The sequence below is a fragment of the Rhinoderma darwinii genome, chromosome 3 (assembly GCF_050947455.1).
Source record: "Rhinoderma darwinii isolate aRhiDar2 chromosome 3, aRhiDar2.hap1, whole genome shotgun sequence".
NCBI lineage: Eukaryota > Metazoa > Chordata > Amphibia > Anura > Rhinodermatidae > Rhinoderma > Rhinoderma darwinii.
The window spans coordinates 282,978,290-282,990,472 of NC_134689.1; the positions used below are offsets into that span (position 1 = coordinate 282,978,290).

The 12,183-nt window shown below is 40.7% G+C and overlaps 1 protein-coding gene across 2 annotated transcripts in view; it reads right to left on the reverse strand.

Annotated features, from left to right (window-relative positions):
- Window positions 1–1,587: 1,587 nt before the first annotated feature.
- LOC142749669 (tropomodulin-3-like) overlaps window positions 1,588–12,183 on the reverse strand; it is a 59,044-nt gene continuing 48,448 nt past the window's right edge. For both annotated transcript variants that reach the window (XM_075857998.1, XM_075857999.1), the window contains exons 6-10: window positions 10,020–10,150; window positions 8,221–8,328; window positions 7,400–7,543; window positions 6,742–6,886; window positions 1,588–4,252 (exon numbers count right to left, since the gene is read on the reverse strand). In XM_075857998.1, coding sequence (XP_075714113.1) covers window positions 4,218–4,252; window positions 6,742–6,886; window positions 7,400–7,543; window positions 8,221–8,328; window positions 10,020–10,150 — 563 coding nt within the window. In that variant the 3' untranslated portion in view covers window positions 1,588–4,217. The remainder of the gene's footprint in view (window positions 4,253–6,741; window positions 6,887–7,399; window positions 7,544–8,220; window positions 8,329–10,019; window positions 10,151–12,183) is intronic.

Genomic DNA, 12,183 nt, shown 5'->3' on the forward strand with positions numbered 1-12,183 from the left:
GGAACCTCAGCCAATAGCCCTGGAAGCAGTACAGAGCCTGAACGTGCTATTGTCTGCAGCTCCGGGGTCCTGGGTTTGAATCTGACCATCTGCATGGAGTTTGTAGGTCATCGTGGTTTTGTGTGGTTTTCTTCCACACTCCTAAAACATACTGATCATGGGCGTAACTAGGAAAGACTAGCCCCCCCCTTATAGATAGTGCCCACTGTAGAATGTGCCATACAGCCCCCCTGTAGAATGTGCTATACAGCCCCACCTATGGACAGTGTCACACCCCACTTGTAGATAGTGCCATGCAGCCCCCCCCCCCCTGTAGATATCGCCATAAAGCCCCACTGTCTATAGTGCCACACAGCCCTTTCCCTTGTAAATAGTGCCATGCAGCCCCCCCCCCCTGTAGATAAAGCCCCACTGTCTATAGTGCCACACAGCCCTTTCCCTTGTAAATAGTGCCATACAGGCCCCCTAGTAGATAGTGCCACACAGCTCCTTGTGTATAGTGCCCTTAGTAGTGCCACACAGCTCCCCCTTGTGTATAGCGCCACACAGCCACCGCGCCCCCCCCCCCTTGTGTATAGTGCCACACAGCCGCCACGCCCCCCCCCCTGTGTATAGTGCCACAAGGCAATGGCGCATCCGAGAAAGTTGTATCAGCCAGGGAGATGTCACTCAAACATGGAAAGGTGGGTTTGGAGGCCGGACTATGTGACTCTTCAGGATAGCGGCACCGCCCCATGACCCTTTAATGAGTAATTAGCATATAGTGTGCGCCCTTTTAAAAGTGGATTTTAAAGATTTTGCTGCATCTGAAAAAACCATACATTTGGAAATATTTCTCAGGTCATGTATTATGCATGGTGGCGGATCAAGGGGTTAAAACTACCAGACACGTTCCCTTGCAATATACGCTTGCCATTTTTTCTGCTTCCAACACATCAACTTCAAGATCTGACTGTTGACTTGCTGCCTAATATATCCCACCCCTTGACAGGTGCCATTGTCATGAGATAATCAATGTTATTCACTTAATGTTATAACTGGTCAGTGTATAATAGATCTATGTACATATTTATCTATACAAAAGAATATTACAATTCCTTTATAGTGCATTTGGTCATCAGGCTACCAGGTCTTGCTCTATTATGCCCTACGCACATTTTATGGCCAGCTGCTTATACTCACTAATGAATGCGTAGAGCCGGATGCTGGAAATAGATTGCTTGCATGAAGTTTATGGCTAGAGTGGGCACATTGTATATAGAGTATACTGTATAGATGGGCCACCTTGGTGTGATTCCTGGGGGAAAGGCCCTGTTGTGACTATTGGGTAAAGTGGGAGAGGCCTTGCTGTTTCTGCTAGTGTGAGACAGAGGGCACTGCTACTTTGAGGAGCTCGAATGTGACTATTGGGCGAAAGATAAGTACCGCTGTGAATACTGGAAAGAAGGAGGGTGGTTGTCATGGGTATGATTTCCTTTTTCCATTTATGAGCAGTATATTCAGATGGATATTTCCAGTTCTTGTTTTTATCATATAATCCAGTTTTTTTCTTTCTTATTGTAGTAAATTTGTCAGTACAGTAAAAGCAAAATTTGAAAAAAAACTTTATTTATAAATGCTGAAAATTTTAAGGGCTCTTTTTAACAAGTAATACGTATATTACATACAAATATATACCGCCAGAATACAGTGTTTGGCACCCTTTAATGAATGTTGTGTACGCTAACAAAAAAAATGAAGAAAAAAAACAATACAATACAGCCAATGTACAGAATTTCAGCATCTAAATCACAGGTGGTAAAGTAAAATGTCGCCTTTAACAAACACAGAGTTCTGTTCATTTAATCTACATGGCTGAAAGGCTACATTAGTTATGGCTATCCTTTAATTCCAGAATATTTTTTAATCTGAGAAACGTTTGTGTTTTCAAATACTACAATCACAAGTAGAAAAGTAAAGGTTGAAGGCTATGTACGCCTTCCAGGGACATTGTTTTTTTCTAAACAGGTCAGTGTGTTTGGTGTAACTTTTTAATTAGTCTTTATTAAAAATCTTTGTTTTACTATGAGAGATACAGCTGCTATGTATTCTGTATACATTCACCATTACCTGAATCCATTAGTCCCACGGACCTGACTGGTTCAGTACCAGCGGGTCCTGTGTGTCTGACGCGCAGGATCCACCTGTAATCGATCACATCTAAGTTTATAACCTAGATGTGATCGATTACAGGTGGATCCTGCATGTCAGGAGACACACAGGACCCGCTGACACTGAACCCGTCAGTCCCGCGGACCTGACTGAAACAGGATTTAGCGCTACATACAGCTGCTCTGTATACAGCAGCTGTATCTAAAAAAGTGAAAGAAATTTTTAATAAAGACTAATTATAAAGTTAAACCAAATACCCTGAATGCCCATCAAAGGCTTACATAGCCTTTAAGGCCCTGTTCACACTGAGTTTTTTGCAGGCAGGAAATTCTACCTGGAAAAATCAGCTGTTTTTTTTTATGTGGTTTTGCACCACAGGCGTTTTTTGCAGTGTTTGGTTATCTCTATTTCAACAGGCAAAGGAAAAATCTGCAAGTGTTTTTTTCCGTCTCATTGATTTCAATGGGGTTTTTGAGGTGGAAGATAGGGCATGTCGCTTATTTTTCCTCCACATCCCTTTGAAATCAATAGGAGACAATTTCGATCGCTTTTTTTGCTGTGGTTTCCATGGCAAAAACCGCGTCAAAATAACTCAGTGTGAACAGGGCCTAAGGCTTTCTCCCATGTGGTAAGTTTCCTGGAATGACAGATTTGCACGCATAGGAGGTTGTGACATACTGAATACTCCCGCGTCTATGGTTCCCTGGGTCAGAATAGTTGAAGACATAGGATGTTAACATACCAAGAATATCCAGGTGTTTATTTCCCTGGGATGGGATATTTGGAGGCATAGGAGACCGACATAGTATAGATTTCTGGGTCTAGATTTCCCCGAGATGGGACATTTGAACACATAAGAGGTTAAGACATACATATTCCCAGGCATATAGTTCCCCAGGATGTGATATTTTGACTCATAGGGGGTTAAGACACATATATATATATATATATATTCTAAGGTTTATAGTTCCCTGGCACGGGATATTTGGAGACAAATAATGTTAAGACATAAAAACGAAGATCTACTAAGTACTCCCAGGTGTAGAATTTCCTGAGCCTGTATATTTGGTACATTGTTTCCCTGAAATAAGAGAGCTATCTGAATGGCTCCACTGTACAGCCTGCAATGAAGACCTTGCAGAAGTGCAATCTGAATGCCTTAAACTTGTTTTCGGCAAAACATGAAGCTAAAACTATGTAGACCCATCCTTACAAGAATTTATTCATGAAAGAAAAACCTAACCGGAAGAAGAAAACCATAATGAGTAGGAGTGCTTGGTATTAGTAAATTGGGATTTTAAGAATCTCATCATTGAATATTTTTATATATCACAAATAATTTAGATTTCACTGAAATCTAAAGCCAAATCCAAACACTAAAAAGTGCTGATCCTATGCAGCAAGTTTCTAACATGGCTACAACTAGTAGGTGACCAAATGGCAAAAGAATATGACGCCGCCATGTTTCCTAAAACCTAGGAAACAAATATAGAGAACCAATACAATATAGAAACATCACCAATAGCATTTGAGTTTAGGGCTATATTGACTCGAGTTCCAAATTCTTTCCAATTTAATCTAAAGCAACCAAAATAATGACAATGTATGGGGTACAATTACAATGATATTCTATATTGCAGTGCACTTCTGCTTCCCTCTCATTTGATCAAAACTGAAGAAAATTCTTGTAATCTTTTCATTCCCTTGTAAATGCCAGTATTTAAAACTCTATTGAAGAAGTTTCAGTCTTCCTATCCAGCATCTCTGTGACATTACTGAGTGGTGATCTTTGATGGATGATCGCTAGAATTCATATCATCCCATAAGCAGGTAACCATCTTCACCTCTCAAATATCCAATATGGGTTTAAGATCTGATAGGGTTTAGAATAAAAGAAGCAAGGTGTATCAAAACACAGTGAAAAGATCAGATAACGGTTTGTGGTTTTCCAGTATCTTCCCTTCTTCCCAGCCAGATGAAGTCAGAGACTATAACACCTGAATAAAGCTCATAATTCGCCAGTGATGTTGAAACCTCCAGGTAATGTTCTTATGGTAAAATAAAGCTTACTGATGGTCTCCTTCCACTCGTCTCTTGCGAACTGAAAAAAGAACAGAAGAGAATCTTGATCATCTCAATTTCACTAGTTCAAGCCGTATTAATAGATCATGTGCCTTCTCACACTTAACACAAAAAAAACACAAATAGCCATATACGTCAATGGGAAAAGTCATTGCTTCAAGACGTAGTATAACTGAAGCCTCATAGTTCTAGAACAGTAATATGGGCACCAGTATTCCAGCCACAAATCCTGGCCCAACTACGGGTCTAGTGACCTGAATTACCAGCATCATAAGGACCAGGATTTGCGGCTTGTGTGAAACTGGTCCTAATTCTATTACTCCATCATGGTGTAAAGAACATGGAGGGACAACTCTCACAAGCAGTGTAGGAGACCTTAGTGCTTTACCAAAGGATCATGGGTCAGCAGTGGTGGTCCGGTCTTGGTCCCTCTTGTATCATTATTATCTATATGTGTATGTATACATTCCACGTCAATCATATATACAGGTTTATGGCAATGTGCATTTGTTACCAGTAGTTCACTATTACTTTTGGATACTAATTTTAGATGTGCGGACTAGTGTATTTGCAATCCTTCTGAAGGCACTTGACACTGTGCATTTACCTGGATCATCCACTGCTCAGTTTTTCTGACTCCATTTATCCCTGTGAGGGCTCTGTGCTTCTTGTTTTTTAAATTAATGTTTATGTATTTTATGGCTCACTAATAAAGTATATTGTACATATTTTTTTTTTCAGTATATGGTCGTGATTTTTTTCTTGGTTGGCAAATTATCACTGGTGGTAGGTACAGACTTGAAGCCTGCAGTGTATCTGCTCGGATATTCCCTATAACGCTTTCTCCCATGTGCTCCATATATTCAATGCCTTGAAATGAATACCCACATCCGAACTGGATATGGACATTGATTTGGATGCACAAAATGTTAGAATGACAACTCTGAACTGGCAGAGCAAAATAGAGCAAGTGTTGCCATTAGAACACCAGGCTACATGGAGTATAGGCATCAGGCCTGTAACTTTAACCAGTGATAATGTAGATAGAAGTCCACTAGTAAAATGAAGATATCACTAAGAGGACTAAGCGCCATTTATAAGAAAGTTCCCTTTTAAAGTACTAGCCAGGAGCATGTTTTAGTCATTTCTATTAGTAGCACATGGCACACACATTATTGCACTCTACATTAGTAGCATTCCTTTATAGGAAAAAAAACAAGGAAAAGTCGATCCAGCGCTTTTTGGTGCTTTAAAAGGGAATCAATGTTCCCATTTTTATTGTAGTAGAAAAGATAAAAAATGAATGAACAGACGCAGTAGTGAGGCAGTGTCAAATAAGGTGTGCTGAAGCCTACGCGTTTCAAACACTCTGTGTTCTTAATCATGGCTAGTATTCCTTTATCATGCTATTACTTTACTGCCATTTTCAGATATAAAGTCATCTAGTAACCAATGTATAAAGGACCCGTGCCCACGCCAACATGCAAAGAAGACATTTTTAACGTGCAATGGACAATGCAAACCAAATACAACAAGGTAAAGACGCATAATCCCAGCACGATGTAACCTGTGTGTTCCTGCAGTCAGATGCCAGTAGAGGTCAAGTGATAAATACTCGTAACCACCACACTGAGAATTGAACATAGTGGATAGAAGAGAGGAAAGGAGAAAAAGTAATGGTAGAGAAACGTAGGAGTATCACCAGCATGAGCGAAGATCTAGATTTAATATGATAAATAGGAAGGGGGTATAAAATGACAACGTAATAAACAGGTAATGCACATTGTTCAAGGGGAAATTCTTACACATGTTTATAACAGGGCTCATACATGTTTAGGGAGAGTCTTCTGAAAAAACGATAACCCCCAAATGATTAGAAAACATTTTGTTAATTTTTAGATAATGTTTCAGAGACAGTGTGTAATTTATAGCTAAATTTGACATTAAAGTTAACATTACATGTTATCTAAGGGATACCAACATTTGCCGAGCATGTGTGAGTATAAACTATGGCAATGTCCTAAACTGATAATATATTGGCTTTGAGCAGCCATAAACAATTCCACATATCAGATGGTGGCAGAAGCAAAGAATCAGCACTGAGGTACAGCTCCGCTGTGCACGTAACCACCAGGAGTGCCAGTCCCATAATATCAGAAGGAAGATCTCAGTATCACAGGAGCTTGTGTGTGTCTATTCACATATTTACATCCATAATAAAAGTGCAACGTTTTGGCAGAACAACCTGCCCAAATGGAATGTCTCTTTTTGGATATTTCCGCATTTCGATAAAAAGAAAGGATGGAATTTTTTTTCTTCTTCGCTAATTATATGTAAAATCTGCTATCCGGAATATGAATCCACTAAAGCTTACACTGGAGAGGCACTCAATGTAACATGTCTCCTTATGTGTCTTAGCACACAGGACAGCTGCTTCCTATATTTACAGGCAACATGTCCGTAATCCTCCCCTGTGGTACTAGTAGTGTATAGAACTTTTAAGCTTACCGAGATCATTATTTTTAGTTATAGCAGCAGCCGCCCTTGTCCGTGGCCCTTGCTGTGTGAAGTGATATCCAATTTTCCGAATTCCAGAGTTATCCTCCAGCAGTCGAGCGAGCTCCATCTCCACACCGGTTCCCAGCTGTTGTCTCTGTTTTGAAAATTAAAAAAAAAAGGAAAAAACAAAATTATATATAGCAAAAGAAAACGTTTATATACATCCCTGCGGAAACAAACTATTTCACATTTTGATTGATTTGTCCGCTGCGTTGTGCATCAGTTGTGTATCCACTCTGCTCGATAGAGGACAGAGAAACAATGTATTCTGAATAACAGGTTTCTACAATATGGCACCTACTGAAATGCAAATGCTGCAATATCATAAGAAACGCATTAAACAAGAGGTTTAGAACATCGTCCATTTTAATCAAAATGCTTCCTTTCCTTAATTCTTTGAATATATTCTCTTCTTTAACACTTTAGGGAACAGATGTCTGTCTCACAATAGCACCATATGTTAAATCTGCCCCTACTTATCCCTATATTCATCCTTCTGACAGTAATCCATTATTAGACCACAACAGCTGTAGTGCCTGTACAAAGGACAACAAAATACATTTCATAAAAATAATACTGCTGCAACTAAAAACAATAAACGGTTTACCTGGTTGTCAATTTTGATTTCTCGTAAAGTTTCATTCTCTCTAAGAGCTTCAACCAAAGCCAATATGCCAGCTCCAGTGATGAAATTAGACTCAATATTTAAACTCTTCAGAGTTTGGTTTACTTTCAGCATGTCAGCAAATGCCTATGGGGAGAAACAAAAAGTTTGTACCAAAAATGTATATCAAAAAGATTAATTGTATTTATATACCTAAAGTGTAGCTAAACGTTTCACAAACTTCTGACATGTCACAGTGACATGTCAGAAGTTTGGATTGGTGAGGGTCCGAGCACTGAGACCCCCACCAGTCTCTAGAACGAAGCAGATTAAGCGCTTGTGTGCGCACTCAGCCGCTTCGTGTTTGTTCGGCTTTTTCCGGAAATAAATGTATAGTGTACGGACTCAATAGAAAATCTATGAGACCGTACGCCGATACATCGGCTTTCCGGAAAAAGCCGAACAGACACGAAGCGGCTGAGCGCTCACACAAGCGCTTCAGCTGCTTTGCTCTAAAGATTGATGGGGGTCTCCGTGCTCGGACCCGCACCAATCCAAACTTCTGACAAACACGACAAGTATTTACTAACAGATATATATCCCATAGTTGCCTTTGCCTTGAATACAGCGACCCTGTGCCAAATCACAGTGAGGCGACTGCTGCTGCCCTTTGTATGTGGACATGGCTGTTATTGCCTCAGTAGCACAGAATGCATTTTTAATGTACTGTGAGGCAAAAGTGCGGCCCTATCAGCTTGTACGGAGAAACGAATATGGCCAGTGCAGTACTACTAAGCAGAAAACACACACTATCTGAAACTTACCACTGCTACCGGATCATTGCTTCTTGTTGCTGCAATGCTGAATGTTTTCAGATGTGTATTCGATTCCAAAGCCTTTGCAAATTCTTTCAAGACGGGAATTGGGATATTCTAAAAGGAACAAGATGAAGACATTGATATATCAAGCACAATACATAACTCTTCACGATCACATTTTTTGAGAACTGAAGAACAGTGTATCCAGAAGAAACACGGGGAGAACAAACTAAGTTGATGTTGCGCTGGTTGGACTAGAATCCTGGTCCCTAATGCGGTCCACCTTTTGGGCTCTATGGCATGGGTAGAGTAGTATCCAGCATTCATTTATCACAGTGGCGCATGCAGTAAGATAAATTTGAATCTTGCTAGACATGAGACACTTTTCTGTTCCTTAGCCACCTCTAGGTTGGCTTACTCTTGAACAATATGGCACGTTTTAAGACACATTTAAATCTGGAATATATAGCAGTTTCTTTACGCAAATTGAGCCAGAATTCTGGTGCATTTAGCTTCATAAATCTCCCCACTGTGTGCTTTCAAGCCATATTTCAACTAATTCTGGAATGGTTTTTCATTTCCACTAAAAATATCCCTGACCATTCATTCATATTTCTCTGCTCTTCCATGAAGCACATAATTTGCATTCATGACTCACCTGGAATTCTGGATTATGCCATAAAGTGAGAAGCTTATAGTCCAAAATGCTTACACAGTTGCTTTCATGTTGTAATCGTAAGTGTTTTATAAAACAAAAGGAAGATTGGCTGTCTGTGCAGTTGTTGAGTAATATGATGTCCCATTAAACCAGTTGAGAATATATCGTCTTAGGCAAAGTAAGGTGGAGCCCCATATGTTTGGGAAATTAGTTTTCTTTGTAATAAAAAAAGAAAAACCAATACTCACCTGTTAAATCCCGGGACGTGATGAGGTTTTTCTCCTCTTTTTTTTTTTTTTTTAAATAAAACAAAGTTTTAGGTGATTTTAAGCAAATTTGCAATTGACTTTAATAAATAAAATAATTTTAATGGTTTAAGATACAGCTTCTATGTATCCTGTATACATAGAAGCTGTATTTTGCCGTCAAAGCCAAATCCATCAGCTCCGCTGGACTCACGGCTCGGCTGAAAGCTGGTCCAGCGTGTCTGACACGCAGAATCCAGCTAATACATTTAATTTGATTAACTCAGATGTGATTGTTATTAGCTGGATCCAGGACCAGCTTTTAGCCGAGCCATCAATCCAGCGGATACTTAAGTTATGCAGTGTATTGTGCTTTTAGAGTCCTCCTATATTAAGCCCTGCCTTTGGTAGTGCTTAACGGGAGAGTCAAGAATACAGACCTGGGGGCCTTCATTAAGTCCCCAGGATGCCATGACAACCATCGGCGCCCTGCAATTGCATCATGGGAGGGCAGTGGGGTGACAGAGGTTCTCCTCTGTCTAACGTCTTAGATGCCGTGGTCACTATTGACCGTGGCATCTAAGCAGTTAAATGGACGGTATCCCGATCCCCGTTGATAGGGCAAAGGTATAATACGCGGTTGGCCTCCCGGGGATAATACATTCATGTTTATGGTGGGGAAATCCCTTAAAAAAGGCATACTTCCTATTTTTAAGTGGGACAGGATTCACTTCATTTCATCCCCTGATGAAATGAAGGCCATTTGTGTGAAATTAAGCCCACTATAGTCTATTGCTAAAAAGCAGTAGGGAGAATGTTAGTCTTGTGCAGGAAATCTTTACTAAAAGTAAAGCTTTAAAATTTTGCAGTAATAAAAGGACACAAAAAGCCTTCAGAATTACCTTTATATTATTAAGATTAACCTCAGCCAAGCGAGGATCGTTGTTCTTTATTCTCTTCAAACTCTCCTCTACATTGGTGGGGTTTGGTGGTTCATCAAACACAGGTATCATAGGCTCTGCCTTGACAACATCTAATAATAAATATTAAAATAGATAAAACAATGAAAAACATAATACATATAATCAACTTCGCATTCTACCTTAAAATATGGATCCTGGTATATGCAGTATTTAAAAAAAAAATTAAAAAATTACCTTACAGACACTCACAACTACCACATTTGAAAAAAAACAAGCTAAACTCATTTTCTCTCTCTACTCCATCGGCACAGAGCAAGAAGTCCAGCCAAAAAAAAGCACTGCTGATTGATTCGGCGGCTGATATCCCTTCCCTGACTAAGTGTTGGTGGGAGAAGGTGCTAAAGTCAATCAGCAGTACTATATCCACCCCATGACTTACCTAGTGTCCATCCTACCCTCCCTCTTACGGCCACCCGCCTGGCTAACTCTGCCCATTCAGGCTGCCTTTAAAGCCCGCTTTTTCCGTTTATTAATAGATTCGACCAGCCAATCAGCAGAGTGGCTCTACCTATTGCCCAGACAAGTCTTGTGAGTTTTAGCCCACCCTGCTAGTGCCGTGGCTCCACCTCTTCCTTCCTCTGTGCCTCCAAGGTGTACCTCGTTTCAGCACTGTTCCTCCAGCCAGGCCAGGACAACGGCGGCCAGACAGGCATAGATTAGCACACGGGAGGCGCTTCAGACGGGCAGCACAGTGAGTTGCTGTATTTAGTCACTGACTGTGCTGCTGATGCCAGTCAATCATAAAAGGTTTCCTTTTTTTTAGGGGTGGGTGTTGAAATGACTGGGCTGGGGCTGCCTTAAAACTGCCTGACGGAGGGGAGACATAATGGAAGTAATGGGATAGTGTGACTAGCACAGAGTGGAAAATCTGTAAAAAAAAAAAAAATGAAGAGGGGGGGGGGGGGGCAAACTTTGGCTGGCACTATTGAGTAATGGAGAAAACTGGCTGGCAGTAATGGGCATACAGGACTGGCACAATAAGTGGAACGCTTCTCAATACAGGGGGTATACTGTGGCTGAAAATGTTAGGGCATGGAGGGAAACTTGAGTAATGGCTCTTGAGAGCTAGAAACGCGTCAGAGGGGACGGACGCTTTATGTAATTTGTCCACTTTAAGCTGTTCAGCTTTTCCGCTGGCTATTTCAATAAATAAAGAGGATTCATTTTTCAAATTCCACAAGGAGTGATCTTTTCCTCCTGAACATGGAGGGAAACTGTCTGGCAGTAATGAGAGAAAATATGTGTATCACTATGAGGAGAAATGGGTCTAGCAATAAAAGGGGCTTTAAATAACGGATGTAAATGATGTGGTATATGTTTGGCGCTTTTCGGAAAGTATTTTGTGCTGCATTGTGGTATATGTTTGATGCTTATAAGGAAGTCTTTTGTGCTGCATTGTGACATATGTTTGGCACTTCTGGGGAGGTATCTTGTGTTGCACTGTGGTATTTAGTGTTGTGGGGGGGGGATTATGTGCGCTGCATGGTGGTATTTGGTTGGCGGTGCTGGAGGTAATATGGGCACTGCACGTTAGTATGTGTCCGCTGGTGAGGCCCGGGTAGAAAATGTTTGAGGAGCCCCGCTCTACACAATCCCATTTGGGCTGGCTATCAGCAGGTTTTGTTTCTAGTACCATCTTTAGGGACATTTCTGCTACTCTCCTAAAAAACACAAGTGTATGTCTGTCAGCTGTCTCTCCTGTTATGTCCTCTCTAGACCTCAAACTTTATATTTTTAAAACGGAGCTCCTTCGGTTTTGCTACCATCATCATCTTCACCTAAATATGATGTCTCTATCTTCGTCTGTATTATTGCAATTTTCCCTAGACATCAGAATGATGTCTTGGAGTTACACTTGAATTGGAATTGCCCTCTCTTCTTCACATTCAATCCATTGTCAAATCCTGTTGCCTTCACCCAAAAGGTGTTATCCTATGAATCATTTTATTACCAAAAGTCCTGAAAGGCTCTTAAAAGGGGTATTCCCATGGTTGCCCACCGCTTCATTCCATGTGCCCCTCAATGCGGCAGGTGCAGTGAGGAGAACCTGGCGGTTCAGGACCCTAGTTATCGCAGTCTTTGG